This window comes from Lagopus leucura, unplaced genomic scaffold (genome assembly GCF_019238085.1).
Source record: "Lagopus leucura isolate 7727_CA_CO unplaced genomic scaffold, USGS_WTPT01 Super-Scaffold_760, whole genome shotgun sequence".
Classification (NCBI taxonomy): Eukaryota; Metazoa; Chordata; class Aves; order Galliformes; family Phasianidae; genus Lagopus; species Lagopus leucura.
The window spans coordinates 2,118,148-2,138,488 of NW_024962257.1; the positions used below are offsets into that span (position 1 = coordinate 2,118,148).

The window sequence follows — 20,341 nt, forward strand, 5'->3', positions numbered from 1 at the left end:
TCACGGACTTAGCTTAAATTACAGGCAATACATAAACTTTATTAATTAATTATAAAAAATGCATCCAAAAATTAATTTAGTTATTAAAAAGCCAGTAGTGCTGGCTGCAGATGAGGAAGCACCGTGTGTGCATTGAAGAAATACGTTTACCTTCTACATTTGTCAGTTATTCCTATAAATGCCTCTCTGTACTCACCTCTGTGTCTGTGATCCTGTAACACGACAGTGGGGTGAGTGCAATGGAATACCTCTTGTGAATGTGCACACATCCACACACACACACACACACAGTACATGAAGGAAGGTATTCCCACCCCCCTCCTTTCTGCTTCCCTGCACCCCCAGACCCAGACAACACCAGCACCTGTCCGACATCAGCGTTTATTGGTGCGAATGACATGTAGTACCACAGTTCTTACCAGTGACATTACAGACAGACACAGCCCACGAGGGGTTCGGTTACAAACAGTGACAGCAGGGCCTGAGCCCCACCCCCAGCAGTTACAGTGCTCAACACAGCGCTGAAATGTCACTTCAAGCAGCTTTTGTATTCATTGCAGGAAAAAAAAAAATAAATGAAAACATCCAAAAAAATAATAATTAAGAGAATTATTGGAAAACAAAGTGCACCAACCGGACCACAGAGGACTGTGCCAAGGGCAGCAGGGACACAGGTGGGCACAGCCCAGCCTGCTGCTCAGCCCCAGCCCCACAGCCACCCGTGGTACCCAGCAGCAGGCACTGCCAGGGTGTGCACTTTGGTAAGCAGCTAACGAGGCCAATGACACAGATACCTGCATTTCTACACCCTGCTCGGAATCAGCCTAGAGACAGCACTGCCACCACCTGGGAGCTGTGATGCTCACCCACACTGACGTCACCTATTTATAATTTACCTCTATGACACCGGGAGGATCGCTCATTCAGCAACACCAACACAGCAGGAGACTGCAGTGCCCAACAGCTGCATCCCGCTCACGCTGCCCTGCAGGCACCAGCACAGCCCTCACGGCCGGCTCCATCCACCCGCATGACACCATGAGAGCAGTGCTCCCGAGGACAGAAGCCTCAGCCAGGATGAGTGTCACCCCCTGCTCCCCTTGGGGAAGGCAGAAGCAGCACGGTGTGGGCACCCGTGGGATGGAGGGCTGGCAATGGTCCTGCACAGGAACCACTGTCCGGGGGTAGAAACACAGTGATGGGCTTCCTACCAGGAGCTGTTTTCAGCTGCTCTCAGCGCTTCTCCCTTAAGTTTTAGGGAGTGCAGAGGACAGAGGCAAGTGCACATTTCGGTCATCTCCAAACTCCCCCCCCGGTTCAGCTGCACATTCCTACATTTAAAGACAGTGGTTTCTCTCCTCTTGTTTTTAGGTGTCGGCATCTCAGGGGCTCGCTCTCCCCTGGAAACAGCTGGTAGGCAGCAGGGGCAGCAGGCAGCGCCCCCAGGGCAGCAGGGCCATGGGCTGAGCCCAGTGGGATGAGGTGGGGGGAATCTCTGTCACCAGAGCACAGGAGGCTTCGGGCCCAATCCATATCCCCTGTGAGCTGAGGCAGCAGTGAGCCACGGAGGAGGAAAAGCACCAGCCCCAGCAGCCAGCTGCTGCAGCATCATGGGCAGGGCGCTGGGATGGGCCGCAGCCTCACGTCCTCCAGAACAGCCATCACTTTCCACAAGGAACCCATGTGGGTTTTGCACCACAGACCACATTGTCCAAAAAGTGTCCCGTCCCCAAGAGATTCGTCCCCGAGACTCTTCACCACAGGGCAGGGGACCCTTCCAGCAGCACAGCGCCCTACCTGCAGGAGACACATGGACACGAGGTGCAGGAGGAGCAGAAATGAGTTCTGGGTTGGATCAGTGCCTTCTCCCATGTTTCGCTGCTGCCCTTCTTGGCCTCCGACATGATCAAGTGAATGATGAGGGGAAAGGGAAGTATTATTATTATTATTACTGTTATTATTATTAATAATTACTTTTTTAACATTTCAAATAAAACCATGTTGTGTTGTAAACAGAAGCTCATTCCTCAGGTCTGCCCAGCCAGTCCCATCTAAGGTTTATGCTTGAAATGGGCTTCCACTGAAACAAAAGAAAAGAAAATAAAAGTTAAAGTCATGGGCACAACCCCAGCAAGGACAGCCCGGCCCCACAGGTGTGATTGTCCTCAGTGCTGGGTGACTGAGCAGGCTCTGAGGTCCCTTCCAACCCAGCCATTCTATGTTCCTACAGCACCGCTGCCCCTCCACCAAGCACAAGCCTTGCACAGGAGGGCTGCCCCACTCACATCAGGCACAACAGAGCAGCTGCAGTCACCCCATCATCACCCACAGAATCACAGAATGGCCCAGGTTGGAAGGGACCTCAAGCATCATGAATCTCCAACGCTCTGCCACAGGCAGGGCCACCAACCTCCACATTTAATACCAGACCAGGCTGCCCAGGGCCCCATCCAACCTGGCCTTGAACGCCTCCAAGGACAGGCATCCATCCCCTACTCCAACCAATGGGAAATCAACTGTCCAAGGCTGTTCTCCAGACCTCGTGAGCACACACCTGCGTATTCCTGAGGCAGCATTGGCCTGCTGATAACTTTCTGGAAGGTGGTAATCCACTCCAGCTGGTCATCCTCCGTCTCGCAGGCAAAGAGGAATTTCCTGTCCGGGGTGACGATGGTGATGCCGTGCTGCCAGTGATTTCCTTGTGTGGATGGTGGGAGCCCTTCCAGGACTTTGTAGCTGTTTTCCTTGCTCCCAATGAACACTTCCCCTCTTGCAAAGGCATCCTACAAGACAGTAGCCAGGAGCACAGAGTGCAGAAGCTGAGACCAAAAGCACCACAGCCCCGCAAAGCCCTCCACCAGCAGCAGCCCAGACCCAGCAACACAGAATTCCAATGTGTCCTGCTGAGCATCAGCCTGGGCTTTACTGCAGACCATGCCCAGTACTCAGCTTAGGCCCCTTTCTCTTACCAGGGGATCCTTGAAATACATGAGCCTCCGGTCATCCATGGTGAACCATCGCTTCTTGAAACCTTCTGTTTGCTGCAGAGTCAGAAAGTGCTGAATTACACCCCAAAGTATGAAGTGCTTTGCTCATCAAATGCAACCTGGCAGCATCAGGGCACAGAGGCAGTTTCAGGTGGCTTGGAGGACCCTGCTGGGTGGCTGGGAAAGGCAGCTGGGGGCAGGTGGGCCTGTAGCAATGGCCAGAGAGCATGGAAATGGGCTGGGTTCATCCGTGAGATGGTTCTGGATTATTTTCTTTATCTTTCGGTTCCAAACCCAAACTTCAGGTGGAAAACATGTATTAATGTGCTTACAGTGTTAAGGCTTCACCTCTGCAGAGAGGACAAGATTGTCTCACCAGCAGACCCTTCACCATCCCATACTGAGCAAGCCCCGGTTTTGGGGGTGTTGCAGAAACATTTATAGCCTACCTTGGGCCCTGTTTTCTCCATGTACCCCTCCTTCAGGTAGTTTCTAGAGAGCTTTGGCACCAGCTGGAGCAACCAAGCAGGAGAGAAATGAGAGCACAGCATCAGCTGGAGGTGGCTGGGGAGAACCTGCCCGAGCCCACTGACCCCTTTGCCACCAGATCCCAACCAAGTGGCTGGCAATTCCATGCAGGTGAGCCAACCACACGTCCCACAGCGGGCTGATGAGACGTTCCCTTTGATTTTTTAACATTTGGCCCATTTATCTCTTAAGCTGAAAGTGGTCTGAAGGCCCTCCCATCGCAGTAATTTTGGCAGTTATCACACAGCACACACTGAAGGACTGAGCACTCCCCAGAGCTTTCCTGCTTGATAACCCTAAAAAGAAGGAAAAAAACAATCTGGAAAACTTACATCAGCATCGCTGGCTCCAGGAAATGCCACTTGTAAGTAATGAAAACGTGCAGCACGAATGGCATTGAACCAATCCACTATTTCCTAATAAGAGGAACAAAAAACAGTGAGCACCACAGCCTGCACGTAACAAAGCAACACCATCCTGCTGCTCTGCAGCTCTCCCATCCCTTTGTCCCAGTGACATGAGTGCAGTTTAGTGCTAACCCTCAAAAAACAAGAAGACAAAATCAAAGTTAGTTTGGTAAAGGGCACTCAGCCCTTTAACATGAAGAAGATCTGGTAGCAGCACTTCTCATCCCCGCTCCCCATCTGCTCATGTTTAAGTCGGGTGTGGGAGGAGGAAGGTCAGCAGAGGGAAATCCAGCTGGTGGCTTTGAAAAGAGACTTCAGGTGATCCGGAGCCATCGCTCAGGATTAGCAGAGCCTGAAGTGCTGGGGAGCAGCAGGATGCACAGCACCATGGGCAGGGTGCTTGGCAAAGAGCTGGTGAGACCCAGCGTGGAGCTGGCAAGACCAGAGGTGAGCCCAGTCCTGCAAACATGAATTTATTTCCCCCTCACTGCACCCCGCCTGCACACAGATGCAAATCCAGGCTAACAGCTCCGCCGCCTGCTCTCCATTTCCAGCCTCACCCCTCTGAATGCAGGGAACACAAAGGACATCTGCCACATTCTGAGGCCACATGACTTCCTTCCAGATTCTGCTGCAAGAGTGGCCGGGCATCTCTTCATCCCTGCACTGCAGCCCACCCATGAGTCCCATACCCAAGTCCCAGCTCAATGCCCAGATGCTGTGGCTCTTCTTTCCTTCCTTGGAATACATCTCTTCCCTTTTATTTTCCTCTCCAAAACAGTTTGGTTAACTTGGTCAGTTTTGAACTCATCTGCTGATTCGCTTCTGGTGAGATCACAGAGCCTGTGCTGCACTGGCACCTTTCTGGAGGTCTCACTGGAAAATGAGATGCATTTGCAAGAGGTGTGACAGCTGCACACATGCACACTGAGCTGCAGGAGACAGAGGGCTGTTGTGGGTGCATGTGAGGTGTTACTGAGCCAGACTGGAGCTCAGCACAGAGCCCATCCCACTTCAACCCTCTGAGGTGAGGCTGCTGCAGCGCAGGAAGCACTGTGAGAGCAACCTCAGCCCTCACTAACATTTACATACACATTTTCAAAAGCAAACTGAGCTGAACAGAAAAACCACACAAAAATCAGGTTACTTTACATGTTACTTTGGAGATCTCAGTTATAAGAAGTCCAACTTGAGGCGCTCAAAAATGGTCTATGGTATCAACAGCCATCCTTAACAGCTCTGGTGTTCTGGCTGCTTGGTGAACCTACTTCATGCTGAGAGGGGAGAAAACGTACCAGGACGCACAGACAGTGCTCTGGAAAACTCTGACCTACTTGTCTGAGCTTTTACTTATCACTTGCTTTTCCATCCTAAGCAGCTAAGCAGACCCCGGATAGCAGCACAAAGAGGATCTGCAAGAGGAACTGGCTCCTGAAGTTAATGATGACCATTACAGACTAGAGGCAATGAAAAAGAAGCTGTAACATTGAAGTGGTGATGATTCACAGAATCACCAACCGGAAGGCAACCCTGACGTCATGATGGGGGTCACCTCCCCGACCAGTAGGTCCTGCCATGCAGAAAGCAGAGGACGAATCTCTCATCGACTTCAGACTATCAGCTTTTTTCCCAGAGCCAGAACGATCCACTGCCACATCACAGCTCTTTACATAAGCACACACCTGTGTCTGCAAAGCCAAGATGCACAGCCTCTGCTCCAGACCTGAGCCACTTGCACAGCCACAGCAGCACCAGGCAAACAACCCTGCATGAAACTGCATCTTCTCACTGCTCTTCCAGCTCATCAGTCCTGAAGTCAGCTCCTCCTGCTGCTGACAATGGCCCTCCTTGCCTGTTCTGAAAGCTCTGCTGTAGCTCAGGAATGTCAAAGAAGAGTCCTCAGCTCATTTATCCAGAAAAGATTCAAAGATATTGGTTTGCACTGTGTAGAGGCCTTTCCTGGAGATGCAGCCCACCTCCGAGGATGCTAAGGATGATGGTAAGCTTGGGGATGGCAGCAGCAGCTGCTGTTGTGATGGCTACAGGAGAAGTCCTGCAGAGGGAGCTTCAGTCCTTGGCAGGAGATCAGTGCGGTGAGAAATCGGCTTCAGCACCCCACGTGTGCCTGGAGCCCTGCCACCATTGCTGCCTTCAGCCAGCAGAGCAGGTCCCACTGCACCGAGCCTGAGAAATGGAACTCCAACATCACTCTCCTCTGCTCCCCACCTAAGGCCATCCAAAGGCTGGGTGCCCTTTAACAAACTAACTTTGCTCCCAGCAAAACAGGCAGAGCTTGACCAGCCCTTGTTGGCGCTGGAGCACGATGCCAGGTAGAAACCTGGGACAGTTTTTTTTTGTTAAGTGGACACAGAATGAGATGCACGCAGCTGCATTGCTCCAACCAGCTGTGTGAGTGCTCAGACTCCCATAGTGAAAGAGAAAGCTCCTCAGCTCCTCCCGCTCACATCAAGCGCGTTGCTCTTCATTTCAGAGGAGCTCAGCACAGCTGATGATCCAGAAGCCCCTTAGGTCACAATGAAGTCACGTCTGAGAGCATTTGTGCCCACCACGCAAAAGGAAGCACAGAGGAATGCTTCCAGTAGTATGACCTGGTTACTTGAGATCTGCATCTTGGGTTCCTTCCATACGTATTTTCAAACTACAACCCTCATTACGCATCGCTGCCTCCCACAGCTGTGATGGAGACTGGCACTTCAATGCACAGAGAATCAGGGATGGGGTGCATCTTCAGCCCCAGCTCACCCCGATGGCCTCGGTCCATCTGGTGATGAGCACATGCTAAGAAGCTTTCAGCTGCACACAGCTGCCCCATCCTGCAATGCTCTGCGGAGCAGCAGTGATCCAGGTTGTCCTTTTGGCTTTAATTTCCTTAGCTGCCTTACTGCAGTGAAGGTTATCGCCTGTGATGAGCTTACATCCTAGTTCAGCCAAAGGAGCAGAGCAATTTCAAGGAATTTGAGAGAAATTCAGCTGAGGTGTTATCAGACAGCATCAGAGCCGCCTGCCCAAGCACTGAGGAGGCAGCAGCAGCCACCAGGCTCAACCCGTGAGATCAGCCCTGCTCACAGCAACTGCCTGCATGTCACAAACCACTCCATTCAAGTGGGCATCTGGTAGAAAAATCAGCTTTTTTAACACAGCAAAATTCTGCCTTTGCCGAGCAGACTGTCACAAACCACAGACAGAGGCACCTCCTCACCAGACAGAAGCTGGTGAGATGCAGCTTCTACAGGAAAGAGCTCCTTCCTTTGGCTTCTGATTAACTCGTGGCCATGGAACCACGACACATTCTGCATCACAGCCCTGCAAGCACAGTGGTTCCACTTGGGCTGACCCCTTGAACACAATCTGTGAGCACTGGGACTCTCCTCTCACTGCAAAGGCCGTCGTGTGCCACGTCCTCCCTGGGCAAACAACTGCCCCACACTGCTGAGCATCCCACTGATTTGCACACTGCAAAGTCCCACACCCCCCCCCCAAGTCACAGCTGGGTTACTGACAGGTGTGCCCCAGTCTGACTGCGTGCAGCACCATCCTCCAGGAGCACACGCAAGGCCCTGCCACCCCCCTGCTCTCACCTTGCCATCTTCGTGATACACAAAGATGTTCCTTGTGCTATTGTCCTTCAAGTACGTGATCTGCAGTCCGTGTGGGTTCCCGATTTTTGCAGGCTGGAAAGTTGCATTTAAGTGTTCAATCTTCATAATTGCTTTGGGTTCTTTTGCCTGGAAAACACAGCTGAGTGAGCAAACACCTGAGAATTGGCTTTTAAACCAGAAAGCAGTTTACTGTGTCAGAAAAAAATTCCTCACGATGGAGGGCATTACCTGAAACATGATGCTCAGCCCACAGATCTGCCTGGTGATAACACAGCTGGGGCTTTGCTTGGGCAAAATGAATGCTTTCTGCCAACATGGCAAAACGCTCTGCTGCTCTGCAAAACTCAGCAAAGTTCAAGGAGATTTCAGATTTCAGCCCAGAAGCAAGATAGGCAGGTCAGGTCTCGAAGACAGCAAGGATGCTGTGCTATGAGCAACTTCATGACTCACAGGTAATGTGGCAGCAGAGCAGGTAGCCTCAAGCTACCGGAGCTCATAGCAACTGAATCCAGCACAGGCACTGCTGCAGCTGTGGCAGAGGCCTGAACTGCTCTCAGTGTTCTACTGGAGCTGAAAGCTCCTGAGGCTGTGATGGAGGCATCGTCCTTTCTGAAGGTGATCATTGGAGGTACCAGGGAAGAGCGAAAGATCATAGAAAACACCTCAGCTCCCCTCATTGTGTGTGCAGAAAAGCAGAATGTCTATCCATTAATCACAAGGGCAACGTTCATGGTAACAGCTCTGTATTTCCCTTCCAGTACATGAAATCCATTCTGGGGAAAAGGATGAATGCTTCACTGCGTGGCACCGAAAGAGGAAATCCTGAGGGCTGTGAGGTGCTGTCACAGGCAGCGCTCCCTCCCCCACAAGGTACCCATGGGTACAAGACCCACATCAGTTGGATCACACAGGGCCAGAGCTGAGAAAAATTCATGGTGGAGAAAGGAGAGCCAAGAGCAACACAGCGGGCAGTGGGGACGGCTGGTCAGCATCTCCCCACTGCAGCGACTGGGGACTGAGAGCAGGTCCTGCACAGCACGGCGGCCAGCTGGGACATCAAGGACACAACGCCTGCGGAAACTCCTTGTGCACCAACGCTCTCATAGCACGACTTCCCACCCCCACAGCAGCCCCAGGAACTCACGTCGTTCTTGTTGAAGTATTTCAGTGCTCCTTCCCTCTCTGACAGCACAAACTTTCGGCTCAGGAACTGCCCGTTGTCCCGTCCTCTCTTCCACAGAAACCCTTCTCGGTACCCTGCGCACATTGAGCAAAGGGGCAGGGTGAGGAGAAGGAGAGCCACCTCCCGTTTGTCTGAGGCAGAATTACACACAGGTCCCATGGAAAAGGTGTTCTCCTTCCTGTGATTTCAATCCTTTCGGATTTTTGGCTCAGGCTCTCAGAGGTAGGATTTTCAAGCTGTACATTTATAATGACTTACCAGTGGATGTGAGGATGTGCAGAAAGCCCTCATCCAACCAGCTCTTCAGATAGTGGTGCATATGACAGGAATGTAGGCTTCATTTTTAAAAACAGATTAAAAGATGCACAGAAATCCCCCAGCCAGCCCTCAGTGCTCACTCTACAGTACAAACCATATGTTCCCATGCCATAAGAAACGCACAAACACACATAAACCACACACACAAGTGCATTCAGCAACCAGGGCAGACCAAGGTAAGAGTGGCACAAACAGCTAACGATGCTAACTGAAGACAAAGCACCTGTCTGGCTATCGTGCCTCTGCTGACAGTCAAAATGCCGCTTTCTTTTGCCTGGACGTATGAAATCCTATGCCGAATGCTTTCTCCAGATCCTCAGAGAAAGCTGAACGTGAGGGAAAGCTGTCAACATCTGGCAGCAATAAGCGCCATGCAAACCCCGCGCTGCTGCGAATGCTGGATGCCAACTGCAGAGCCTCAGCACCACGGGCTGCACCGCAGGCTGCTGGCACGCAGCACAGCCAAGGGGCTCATTGCTTGGTGCAGATGTAAGCAGTGGAAATATTTAAAGCTGTCAGCAGTCCTTCCCTTGGTTCTTTATTTAATATGGGTCACGCATTGCAGCAGGGCTTTCTTTTAAAGCACGAAGCCACACTGCTGCCTGCCCAGCCCTTCCTCTCAGAGCCCTGAAGTGCAGAACACACTCTGGGTGCTCAGGGCATTGACACCCACTGGCAGCACTGCACAGACACCAGACCAGCAACCCGAGCACCAAAACCAGAGATGTCTGAGGCATTACATGGGCAGAGCCCTTACCCTGCCCACTCAACCATCCTCCAGGCTTGGGAGAGACCCCCCCAGAGACACAAGTAACACTGGTGAGCTCAGCCAATCCATTCCACCCTACCCCAACTGTGGACATTTCCCAATATCAAAATACAACCAACCTCTGGGAAGGCACTCATAGCGTGAGAGAAAGAAACACAGAGTGAGCAGAATCATCCTCAGTCTGACAAGGGGAAGCAGCAAAACCAGTCCAGGGCAGCAGCGCTGGCTGGCCCCCTCTTATCACCACTGTGGCACAAATTAATTCCCCCAGTGTGGGGAACAACAGCATCTGACAGGTTGTATCAGCAGAACCACTGCGTGCTCAATAGTGGCTGAAGACGACAGAGCTGAACAGGGATAAGGGCTGCACAACGTGGGGCTGACAGCAGGCAGACAGGCTGCAGGTCCTGCCCAGCTGATATGGTCATAAAATGCAAGATTTGCTTAATGTGAGGGAGAAATGCTGCCGGGGCCCTGAAGGTAGGAAGCTCTTAGTTGAAATACACCCACCTGAGTTAGCTCAGCTCTCAGCTTCACAGCCTGACCGCAGCTCCTTTCACAAGCCATGGCTGCGGATTGCCTTCATTCATTCATCCAGAGCACTTTGCTACAAGTATCCAAGAGGTACAGGGTGTAAGGATGCCCTGTTTCTCTTCTCTGCAACAAATTTATTGTGTTTTCTCTTAGCACTAAAGGGGTAATGAATAAAACTCATTGCTTTTCCCCAAGGAACTGCAAATGTATGAAGTCCACTGAAAGCAAACCCCTGTCAGATTGACACCCCAGTAGTTTCATATGAGAAGGTGAAAGCACAGAGGGGGTTGGAGAGCTGCCCAGGGCAATACTGTGAGCCAGCATCAAAGCCAGGCTGGAAACCAAGGCTCCCATACCCTCTTATGTACGGACACTTTCATCATTATGATCTCCTTTTTTTTCCAGCCCTTTGAGCCAAAACACAGCATCTGAATTCACTGTGTTCTCCTTCGGAGAAATTAAAAAAGAAAATAAGAATGCTGGCACTTTCCACAACCATTGCCTCTGCAACAGAGCTCCTGGCTACTCTCACAAAGCCAGCTGCTAATTTTGCTGTACTTTGGCACAGATTTCCTTAAATCCTTTGCTTGCTTCTTTTCTTTCTTCCTTCCTTCCTCCAGGGCTGTGTCCTCGGGAGCCGCTCCTGCACTCTGCCCAAACTTGCTGCCTGCTCCCCTGTCACTGCCGATAAATGCAAAACACAGAGAACTGGATGTGAACCGAACGTGAACTCATCCAGCTTCCCCAGGCTATCAGTATGTCAGCAAGACGTGTCCTCAACATCCTGATCTAAAAGACAGTGCGAACAGCCAGAGAAGGTGTCGAGGAGCAGAACTGCAGGATGCTGCAGATGCCGAGCTCCTACTGAACGTATGGGAGCCCCTCCTCACCTCCATGGGCCGCCCTGCCTTAGCAACAGCTTCCAGTTCAGAGCTACCCGGCCAAACCCAGACCTTCAGCAGGGCTGCACTCATGATGGTGAAGCAAAACAGCCAGCAGCACAGCTTCAGGGCACACAGCACTCCATCACCTGCAGGTGCAGAACAAAGGCTGCAGCCGCCCGCTGCCATTGCGCTCGGCCGCCAGCACACAGCCATGACTGCCAAAGGGACACTTGGTGAAAACCAGCACTCTTTAGGAATAACATCCCTGTGCTTGGGCCGCTTGGCATTGGGCAGTTCTGGCACAAACCGGGTTTGTAAAAAGGCCACCAAGCAATTGTGACCAAGTTGGCCAACAAATGGCATGCACATAACCAGAATTCACACCTCTGCAATGGGCATTTTTGACCCACTGTGCCATTTCCAAGGTAAAAAGAGGAACCACCACTTCTACATTCCTTTCATCACCACAGCTTAAGCTGCCTGGGGGAAGGAAAATGGAATTACCACGCTGGTTGCCCAGAAACAAGACGGCCTTGTGCCAGCTGTGCTGAGTGCACGTCTGCAGCCCCTGAACACAGCCAGACCCTTCAGGTGCTTCAGCCTAACCCAGCTTTATCACAGTGCCTCAGAGGAAGCAAGCGAGAGGATTTGCTACCAAGACAGTCTCGCATAGATAGCATCTTCCCACCCGACTTCCTCCAGCAATTTGTTCAAGTTCCCTATTTTTAAGAAGAGGAATATCACCACTTCCCCATGTCAGTTATGGCCAGTTGTTACTGATGGGGTTTTTGGTCCCTCTGTGCACACAGGTTATAGGAAGTACCCAAAATTACTTTCAGTTTCAGCCTTTGTTCTCAGAGAACAAGAAACCACTGAGAGAGGGTGAGCAGACCCACCGGCTGGAGAAAAGAACACACGCTTGGAATTTGCTTTCTCTCATCCCACATCAAGCATTCTGAACTTGGAATTAAACCCTATCTGCTCTCTGGTTTCTTTGGTGCTTAATCTGCTACTTCAGCTGGGAATGGAGGCAGCAGAACTGCTGGTTTCCATGATTGTCACAGTGGTACAAGCAGGCCTGGTGCAAGGCTTTGAGGAGAAACATTCATGTACCCAAAACCAGACATAGTAGTAAGGCAGCACTTCAGCAAGGAACAAATGCATTACTGTGCTTTCTCTCCTGCTCTCACTGCCAGACAGAGCATAGAAGGCTGAAAGAGAGGAAAACATTTACTCATACTTGTAATCCAAGAGCAACTGCATTTTCCTCGAGCTCAAGCAGGGCACCTCCACCTCCAAAAATAGGTTCTTTCCTCCCAGCAGTCAGACAAAGTGCTCTGACCCCAATTCTGAGCTTTGTAGATGAAGATTTAAACACAACTACATCACATCGCTTTGCTGCTAAAATTACAGGGTGAACATCAGCACTTCTGCACGTCAGAAGCAGAGCCATCTGCTATATTAACAGCATAAGATGTTAATTAAGCCAGAACAGGAGATAGGAACTCACTGGAGATGATGTGCCAGCTCGTTCTGCGAGGTTAAGGAACAGCGTAATTATTTGGAGCAGCTGAGTGGAGAATCCCTGACACTGATGTCACAGTTTCCTTTTAGCACAATGAGTCTGAAGGATATTTCTTCAGAAATAAACCGTTTTGTCCATAATCAAAGAGCTGGACAGAGAGAAGGTGACGTGACCCAGCGGAACAGATTTCAAATAACATTACAGAAAGAACTGTAAACCTCTTGTTTGGCTGCAACAGCGTAAATTGTTGGGTTTGATTGCTTTAAGCAATAGCACTTCTTCCTGCTCTGGAAGCAAAAGCCTCAGCAAGGGGCAAATGGGCACCTGTTGAGTCACCCTGGAATGCAGATAGCTTCCCTGCCCCAGGGAGGGCACTGGGGAGGTAAGCTCTTGGTGTGCCCTATGCTGGGATGGGTGCCTGGCACATCTCACGTCCTGCCAAGTGGGACTTCTCCATTTTGCAGCACTGGCAGCAATCCCACCTTCCAGACACCTCTTCAACCCACCCCAAGAGAAGACACCCCCACCCCATTACACACCCCAGGATCCACCACGTGCTGACCCCGACCCGGCACACACATTTTTAGAGGGGAGATTTTCCCAGCTCTTAATCAATCAGCGCTCTCCTAATGAGCACTTAACATGCAAATTACCTTTCCTAAAAGGCCATTTTGCAGAGAAAGGATTCTCGTTGCCATCCAGTCTGCCTCTGCTGCCATCCAGGAGCTCATAAAACAATTACTGCCCTGCTGCATTGTAGTGCCTCAGCTATGGATGCAAGCAGCTGATTAGATTGATTGCTTCCACAATACCCAATTAACCCACTCACTCTGCAAGTGATTGACTTAATCAAAGGCAATTAGCTCTTGAATGGCTACATCACACACAAAGCCGGGATTTAGGAGATGATTGAGATAACACAGACCTCTGGTTGGCCTTCCAGGGGAGCACATCACTATTAACGTCCAACTACCTGAAACCACAGGTCGGTGGTTTTGGGTGGCACACAGTGAGCAAGGACGGCGACAAAGGGAGCGATGCCACGTGCTGCTGCTTGGGGGAACCTCAAAAATGCCAACGTCTCCCTCCGTGCTCCTGAGGACTGGCAGCACCAAACAGCTGAGACGACCTCAGTGATGATTCCCACCCCTGACAGCTTCAGGAGTCAAACCACAAGTGCCCAACGCACAAGGTTGTCTCCCATTACCAATCCTCCCAACAAACACATCCTTAAAAAACCCTCTTCCATGCTGAGCTCTTGCAAGGTGACTTCTCCCACAACGTAAAAATGATGAGCAGAGAAACAGGTGGGGATCCACTACCAAAGCAGTGCAGAAATAGGGTAGCACAGCCCTCAGCAACTGCTCTGCCTCTGATCAAACCTCACAGCCTGCCCAGCTCTGGGCAGCACAGCCAGCACAAAGCCTTACAATGGGATGGTCGGGGAGAGAATCCCACTCCCCCTAAAATAAGGGATAGAGAACATTGTACATCATCCCTGGGACAACCCATATACTGTGTGAAACAGAGCCAAACACACTGGCTCTGCAGAAAAAACCCGTGGGGCTGAGCTGAACAGTGCATCCTGGTCCTGAGATTGATGGAAAAAAGACAAAGTCTGTCCCCATCCATGGGTGTGCTGTATTTACATGCAAGGTCAGCCCTGGGTTTCCAGTCCCTTTTAATGTCACTGTGAACACACTTGCATTGCTGGCACACAGCTGAAAATTCAAATTGCTTCTAAGCAAAGCCCCAATAATAAAGCTGAAATCCATTAAGCTTGTGATGTTTGCCACCATTTAAATCTGATTAAAATCATTCATGACACCACTAAGCCTAACAGTCAGAAAACACTCCTGTCAATTCCAATGTTTCCCAGTGTAATCCAGACCCCCTTCTTTCACCGAGCTGTCAGCTAAAGGGAACCATAATAAGAGATTATAAACCTAATCCAGCTTCCTAAGCTGTTTTTAACCAGTTTCTTTAATCACATGCTATCGTTCCCTACGGAGTAGCTCTCAGGTGACAAAGATGCTCATACAGCCTTTAATGCTCCCTGAAGGTATCTTGGATGGGATCCCATCACACCTTGCCTGGGTGAGAGCGACCAAACCGAGACAGGTGGGGACAGCAGGGTGCCAACGTTGGGATGAATGCTGGTGGGGATGGAGGTGCAAAGGATACTGGCCAGAAAACAACTTCCACTGGATACAGCAATTCCTGTTAAAGCTGCTCTATCAGCCAGAGCTCCCCTCCCTGAAAATGCTATGGAGGAATGAACAGTGGGGAAACATAATGAGGTGTAAAATCCTCAAGTCTTTACCTGACCACTGTAGGCAGAACAGGTTCGGTTTGCACTGTAGAGAATACATCCTCCCTTTTATCAGATTATCAGTTTATTTCATAACTGATCATCGATACAGTACAGCTTCCCTGGTAACTTAATTATGGAGCAAGCGTTTACATACTGAAGATAAGGCAATAGTTAGCTGCTGCAGTGCAATTAGATTGTATCTGCATTGAGAGGTTAAAACCCTCTGCTACAGAGCAAGTCTTTACTGGAAGCCTTGTGCTTGTGTTACTGAGAATTGGACGTGGAATCTAATTTTACTTGGAAATCAAATGCTTCCTCCTTGAGTGGCATTCCTGCACGGCCACCTGGGAGCTGCTGGCTGCTCAGAGAACAGCAGTTACAGGTAAATAACCTTCACGTTTTCATCTTGTGAATCCAGTCTGCTATTACAAAAAGGCAGTTGAAAGCTGAGAGGTTGGCAGTGCGATGTTCATCCCTTTTACCAGCACTGAATACATCTGAGGTCTGATTTACAGAGAAGCTGGGAAAGAAGACATTTAAGGACAGGCACGCAGCGCCAAGTCATGGCAGCATCCCTACAACAGCAGCATTACTTTGCTGCAAGCTGGAGTTCTAGCACAAAATCCCAAACCAGGGATCAGGGCAGGACGTGAGCAGCCCAGCAAGCCCTCCCTGCAGTCACTGAGCAACGAAGCGCACAAAAGCTGCACAAAAGGATGCACCAGCAAGAAGGAAGCTGAGGCACGAGGACTGCCCACCACACTGCAGAAAGCACTGAACTTTAAATGCCCAGAGCCCCACACAGGACCCATGGAGATGGGCAGCATTCCCTCCCTCAGCGTGCGCCACAGACGGGCTGTGCTGAGCTGCGCACTGCTGAGGCTGAGGCTCCAAATGACTGCAGAGCCCCGGGCAGCACCTGAAGGTCTGGGCTTCCCTCAGGCCGTGGGAAAAGCCAAAATACATTCCAAGCCCTGAACAGTTTTGGATGGATTTTCTATTTCCCATACCAGCAAATAAAACCTCAGCATGGGTGGCAGCTCTCATCGATCAACCCAAGCAAGGATGAGAGGAACTTAACTGCTGACCAGAGCTTTGCTGAAGCCAGCAGAGAACTTCATCACTGACTTCAAAGCAGTTTAGGATTCTCTCTCCAGGGCATCCTGCTCCGAAGCATTCCCCCCATATAGGCAGTGCTGCCACACGACCATAAATCAGGGAAGCCCATCCTCTCACACGCCCAGCGTTCCTCTTTGTTTGCTTTGAAGAGAAATCCAAATGGCTGTGAGCACATCTGCTGCAGTGCTAATGGCTCCTGAGCATCTATTATTGAGTGTTTGACACATTTACAGTCAGGGCTATTGCTTTATGCAGGGAAGGGAGAATTTTTAATTTAGGACTTATTGCAATCCCAGCTGCCCCAGAAAGCCCTGGTTTGGATGCTCCCAGCACTGTGGGACAGGGGGAGGTGCATCAGCAGCACAGCCACAGCCTGGCTTTACTTTACGTTGGCTTTACTGAACCTATTGCCCCTCAGCCCCATAGCAGGGTGGTCCCACTGTACGACCTCCTGTAATTACATAAATCTGGGCTCAATCCTGGCCTGAATAAATCATTGATCAAGATTCCTACTGCCATCACTATGCTGTAATTCCTCCTTCCAGTCTCTGCAATGCGCATAAGGTTGAAATTCACACCCTGCTGTGCACCTCTCTTGCCTTTCAGACATTTTGGGGATATGCTGCTGTTAGCACTGTGCCACACCACCGCTGCTCTCACAGAGCTGGCGATGGAAACAAACCAGGATCATCCACGCAGCTGCTGTGCACCCACCCTGACTGCAGCAACGTCTTTAGAAACAGTCCCATTGGGAGAGCCAGGGAGGCACCTTCCAGTCCTATTCTGCATCCAAGAGAGAGCAGAACGTGGAAAATTCTCTGCTGCATCCAAGGCTTCAAGGGGAAAACTCAGACAAGGGAGAAAACACAACGCACACCTCTCAACTCTCTGCTCCTCCTTCTTTACATTACCATTACTGCAGCACAGCCAGCTGCTGAGCAGCTCTCTGCTGAAGGTCTGATAAGCTCATGCCCACTCATAGCATGCTGACCTGCTTCATCACGCAGCACCAGATGCCAAACCTTCCCCATCCTTCCACAGCATTACAGAATTCACAGCATTTTATTTTTGGAGCACAGAATTACAAAACCCGCGATGGAGACGGGCTGAAGCAGAAAGGCAGTAAGAAATGCTCACACTTCTCAGCTGAGTTTGATTTAAGGCTCAGCAACAACATCCCAGGCAAACTCCAGAAAAAGACATGACATCACCCCGGAAAAACGCTCTTTATCTGGTGAGAGACAAAAAGTGCCTGGCCCTGCACAGGTCTCCAACACAGAACGGATCTTTAATAGCAATTCAATTAAGCTCGGATGAGCTGCCACGAAACCAGTGCTTTCCATGCACTGAGTTATAGCTTACTTCCTCCCCATCCCCACCCCTCCATTACCCAAGATGCTGCAGCAGCCTTCTGGCCTCAGGGCACTGTGCTACGAAAGCACTGCGGAGATCAGGACACCAAGAACTGCCTCCAGAAACCTCCAGAAACAGAAAGGGCTGCCTCCCCCATTCTTTCTCCGAAAGTTTATCGTCAAAAGTGTGGAGAACCAGTCTGATTTTTCTCTTTAGCTCTACTCCATTTAAAATAGATTAATTTACTGACTGTAGAAACCCAAGGTCACAAGAGCAGGCAGTCTGAGCAACACCAAAACGCAGTATTTCAATACCATCCCAGACAGGGAAAGCTACCGAGGGCTGACATCAGTAATAATGGTGTTTCATACACCCCATGATCCCACAGCTCACCAGGCAGCCTGAGAGCCCAGAGGCACAGCAACCCCCTGGAGCTCCCCATCCCAAAACACAGCGATGCCTTCAGCCCCCAACAAGCAGCAATCCCATGACTGCTGCTAACCCAGCACATAAACCTGATGCCAAGCTGACCACAAATGAAACATCTTTGAGTTGAATTGGAAGACGTAAACCTTTCTGTCGGGGATGATGCAAAATGAAAGAGCACCTCTTACTCATTCTTTTTTGAGGGGGAAAAGAACAAACCCTAACCCAGCTATTTGTACAAAGCACACAGAGAGAAAAAAAAAAAAAGAGAGGAAAAAAAAAGACCAAACCACAACTATTTAAAATTTTATCAGCCAGCCCTGTGCGCTTGGAGTAAGGTTTGCAACCTGTACCATTCTGCTTCCCTATGTTCCTCCTATTGCAAGAAAGCTGCTGCGGGGCTAATTATAGAAGCTTGGATGGAAGCTGTGTTGAAGGCAGCCTGACAGAACCAGCTGTTAACACTACAGCTGGAGCCCCAGGTAGCTGTGAGCACGCAGCCTCAGCTGGCAGAGCCACATGCCCTGCAGCCAGCAGTGCCAGTGCCCCACTGGGCCAACTCCAGCTCTCCCACTCAGACCTACACCTTCTCACCTGCTGCTCTGGCTGCCTATGTGCTTTCAGGAAAGCTGAAGCCAGCAGCACGTTGCTCTGCACTCCTTGCTCTTTTTGTAACATCAGCTATCTGTAACAGGAATGCTGATTTCCCCCACCACAGCACTGGGTCACTGCAGCACTCAGAGTTCCTGGAGAGCACAGAGCAGTTCCCAGCCTTTAACCACAGCCCAGACAGAACAGCAGAAAAAAGTCAAAATGCACCAAAGGCATTTCTAAAAGAAAAGCTTTTGCATTTGCAGCTTTTTCTGTTGTTGCATGCTGTTGGCACTGCATGCTTTCATTTCAGCAATGCAGGGACACGGCACAGCACCCTCCTTTGATTTTAATGGAGCCTTCGTTAGATGGCATCGCATTTTTAGAGGGGCTGCCCTGTGTGAGAATCAGCACTTAGCAGCACCAACAGAAAGCAGCAAAAGGCTGAGTCAGTCTCTGGGCGCATGACATCTCACCGCCCTGCCAAAACACAGCCTGCCTGGCACCGGGACACGCAGCGCAGGCACATCCCTGTCACCAGGAACAAAAAGACGACAGCCGTGCTGTGATCGCATCCTTCTCCTCAGTCTGGCTTGCTAAACAGCTCTTTGATGCGCCTTGTCTGCGCTGCAGCACGGTCCGTGTTTGATGTTTAAGCCATTTGTATTGCAAAGCAGCTGCTCCCGGAGCCAGGGCTGTGCAGAGGGCTCTCCAACAGCCCCAGCTCCACACGCTGCCCCGGCTGGACCCGCTGCTGATGTCTGGCTGGAAACCATACGCAGTGCTGTTTTGGGGATGTTTTTCTGATGGATGCTTCCCCTGTGAGCCCAGCCAGGCAGTGTGTGCTCTGCACAGAGAAGGTGGCAGGCGAGGTGACCTGCCCTGTGCCACACTGCCAAGTTCTGCTGCCAAAAAAGAGCACTGGTACAGCATGCAGAGGAAGGAGAAGCAGCCACCGTTTGATTGGAGGCAATGACAGCATTTCCCTCAATCCAAGCAGAGCATTCCCCTCAATCCTGGAGCAGATGCTGTGTAATATTAAATGCAGGATTAAACCAGGAAGGAATATAAAGGGCACTGAACATTGGCCAGTGGTGATGCGGATGCTGTCGTGGCCAGGACACAGCACGAGATGCGGTGTCTTCTGCCTCCCCCACAACATCCCCATCGCTGGGTGCTCCCCATCCCCAAAGCACCAAGCAGCAGAGATGCCAATACTTTCAGCCCTGCTGGGGAAAGATGCTTAAAAACAGCATACTTTTCTCCCAAATCACAAAACAGCAGATCTGGGCTCCAAAAAAAAAACAAACACAGAAATTACAGAGTGCCACCACCAGCTCTGGTGGCAGCCGGGCCAGCAGGAAAGGTGCTGACCAAGCTCACTCACCAGCATTCCTCTTTCCTTCACCATTTTTTGTGCATGACCAACCTGTCCAGCAGTCCAGGAATGGCCAAGGAAGAGCACGTGGGCTCTGAACAGGCACTGCGTGCTCGGTGCCGTGTCCAGCAGCAATCTCCAGGGCTCAGGAGAGTGCTCCCAAGGCCAGTGCCTGTGGAGCCTGGCTCCCAGCATGTCACCTTCCAGCCACCCGCAGCTGATGTCATGCCAGAGAACAGAAGCTCTCTGTGCCTCTGGCCGCATGAGGAGGCTTCACAAGGCTGCTTGCTGGAGGGATGCTTCTGCTTTAACCCACTCCTGACAAGGGCACAACAGACTCTGATAACCTTGATATTCAACTTGAAAAAAAAAAAAAAAAAAAAAAAAAAAAAAAAAAGTAAAGCT

At 50.7% G+C, this 20,341-nt stretch overlaps 1 protein-coding gene across 2 annotated transcripts in view; it reads right to left on the minus strand.

Moving 5' to 3' along the window:
* Nucleotides 1–365: 365 nt before the first annotated feature.
* ADAP1 (ArfGAP with dual PH domains 1) overlaps nt 366–20,341 on the minus strand; it is a 39,622-nt gene continuing 19,646 nt past the window's right edge. For both annotated transcript variants that reach the window (XM_042864038.1, XM_042864037.1), the window contains exons 5-11: nt 8,687–8,799; nt 7,522–7,668; nt 3,848–3,931; nt 3,437–3,499; nt 2,970–3,041; nt 2,555–2,783; nt 366–2,080 (exon numbers count right to left, since the gene is read on the minus strand). In XM_042864038.1, the coding sequence (XP_042719972.1) occupies nt 2,052–2,080; nt 2,555–2,783; nt 2,970–3,041; nt 3,437–3,499; nt 3,848–3,931; nt 7,522–7,668; nt 8,687–8,799 (737 nt within the window). In that variant the 3' untranslated portion in view covers nt 366–2,051. The remainder of the gene's footprint in view (nt 2,081–2,554; nt 2,784–2,969; nt 3,042–3,436; nt 3,500–3,847; nt 3,932–7,521; nt 7,669–8,686; nt 8,800–20,341) is intronic.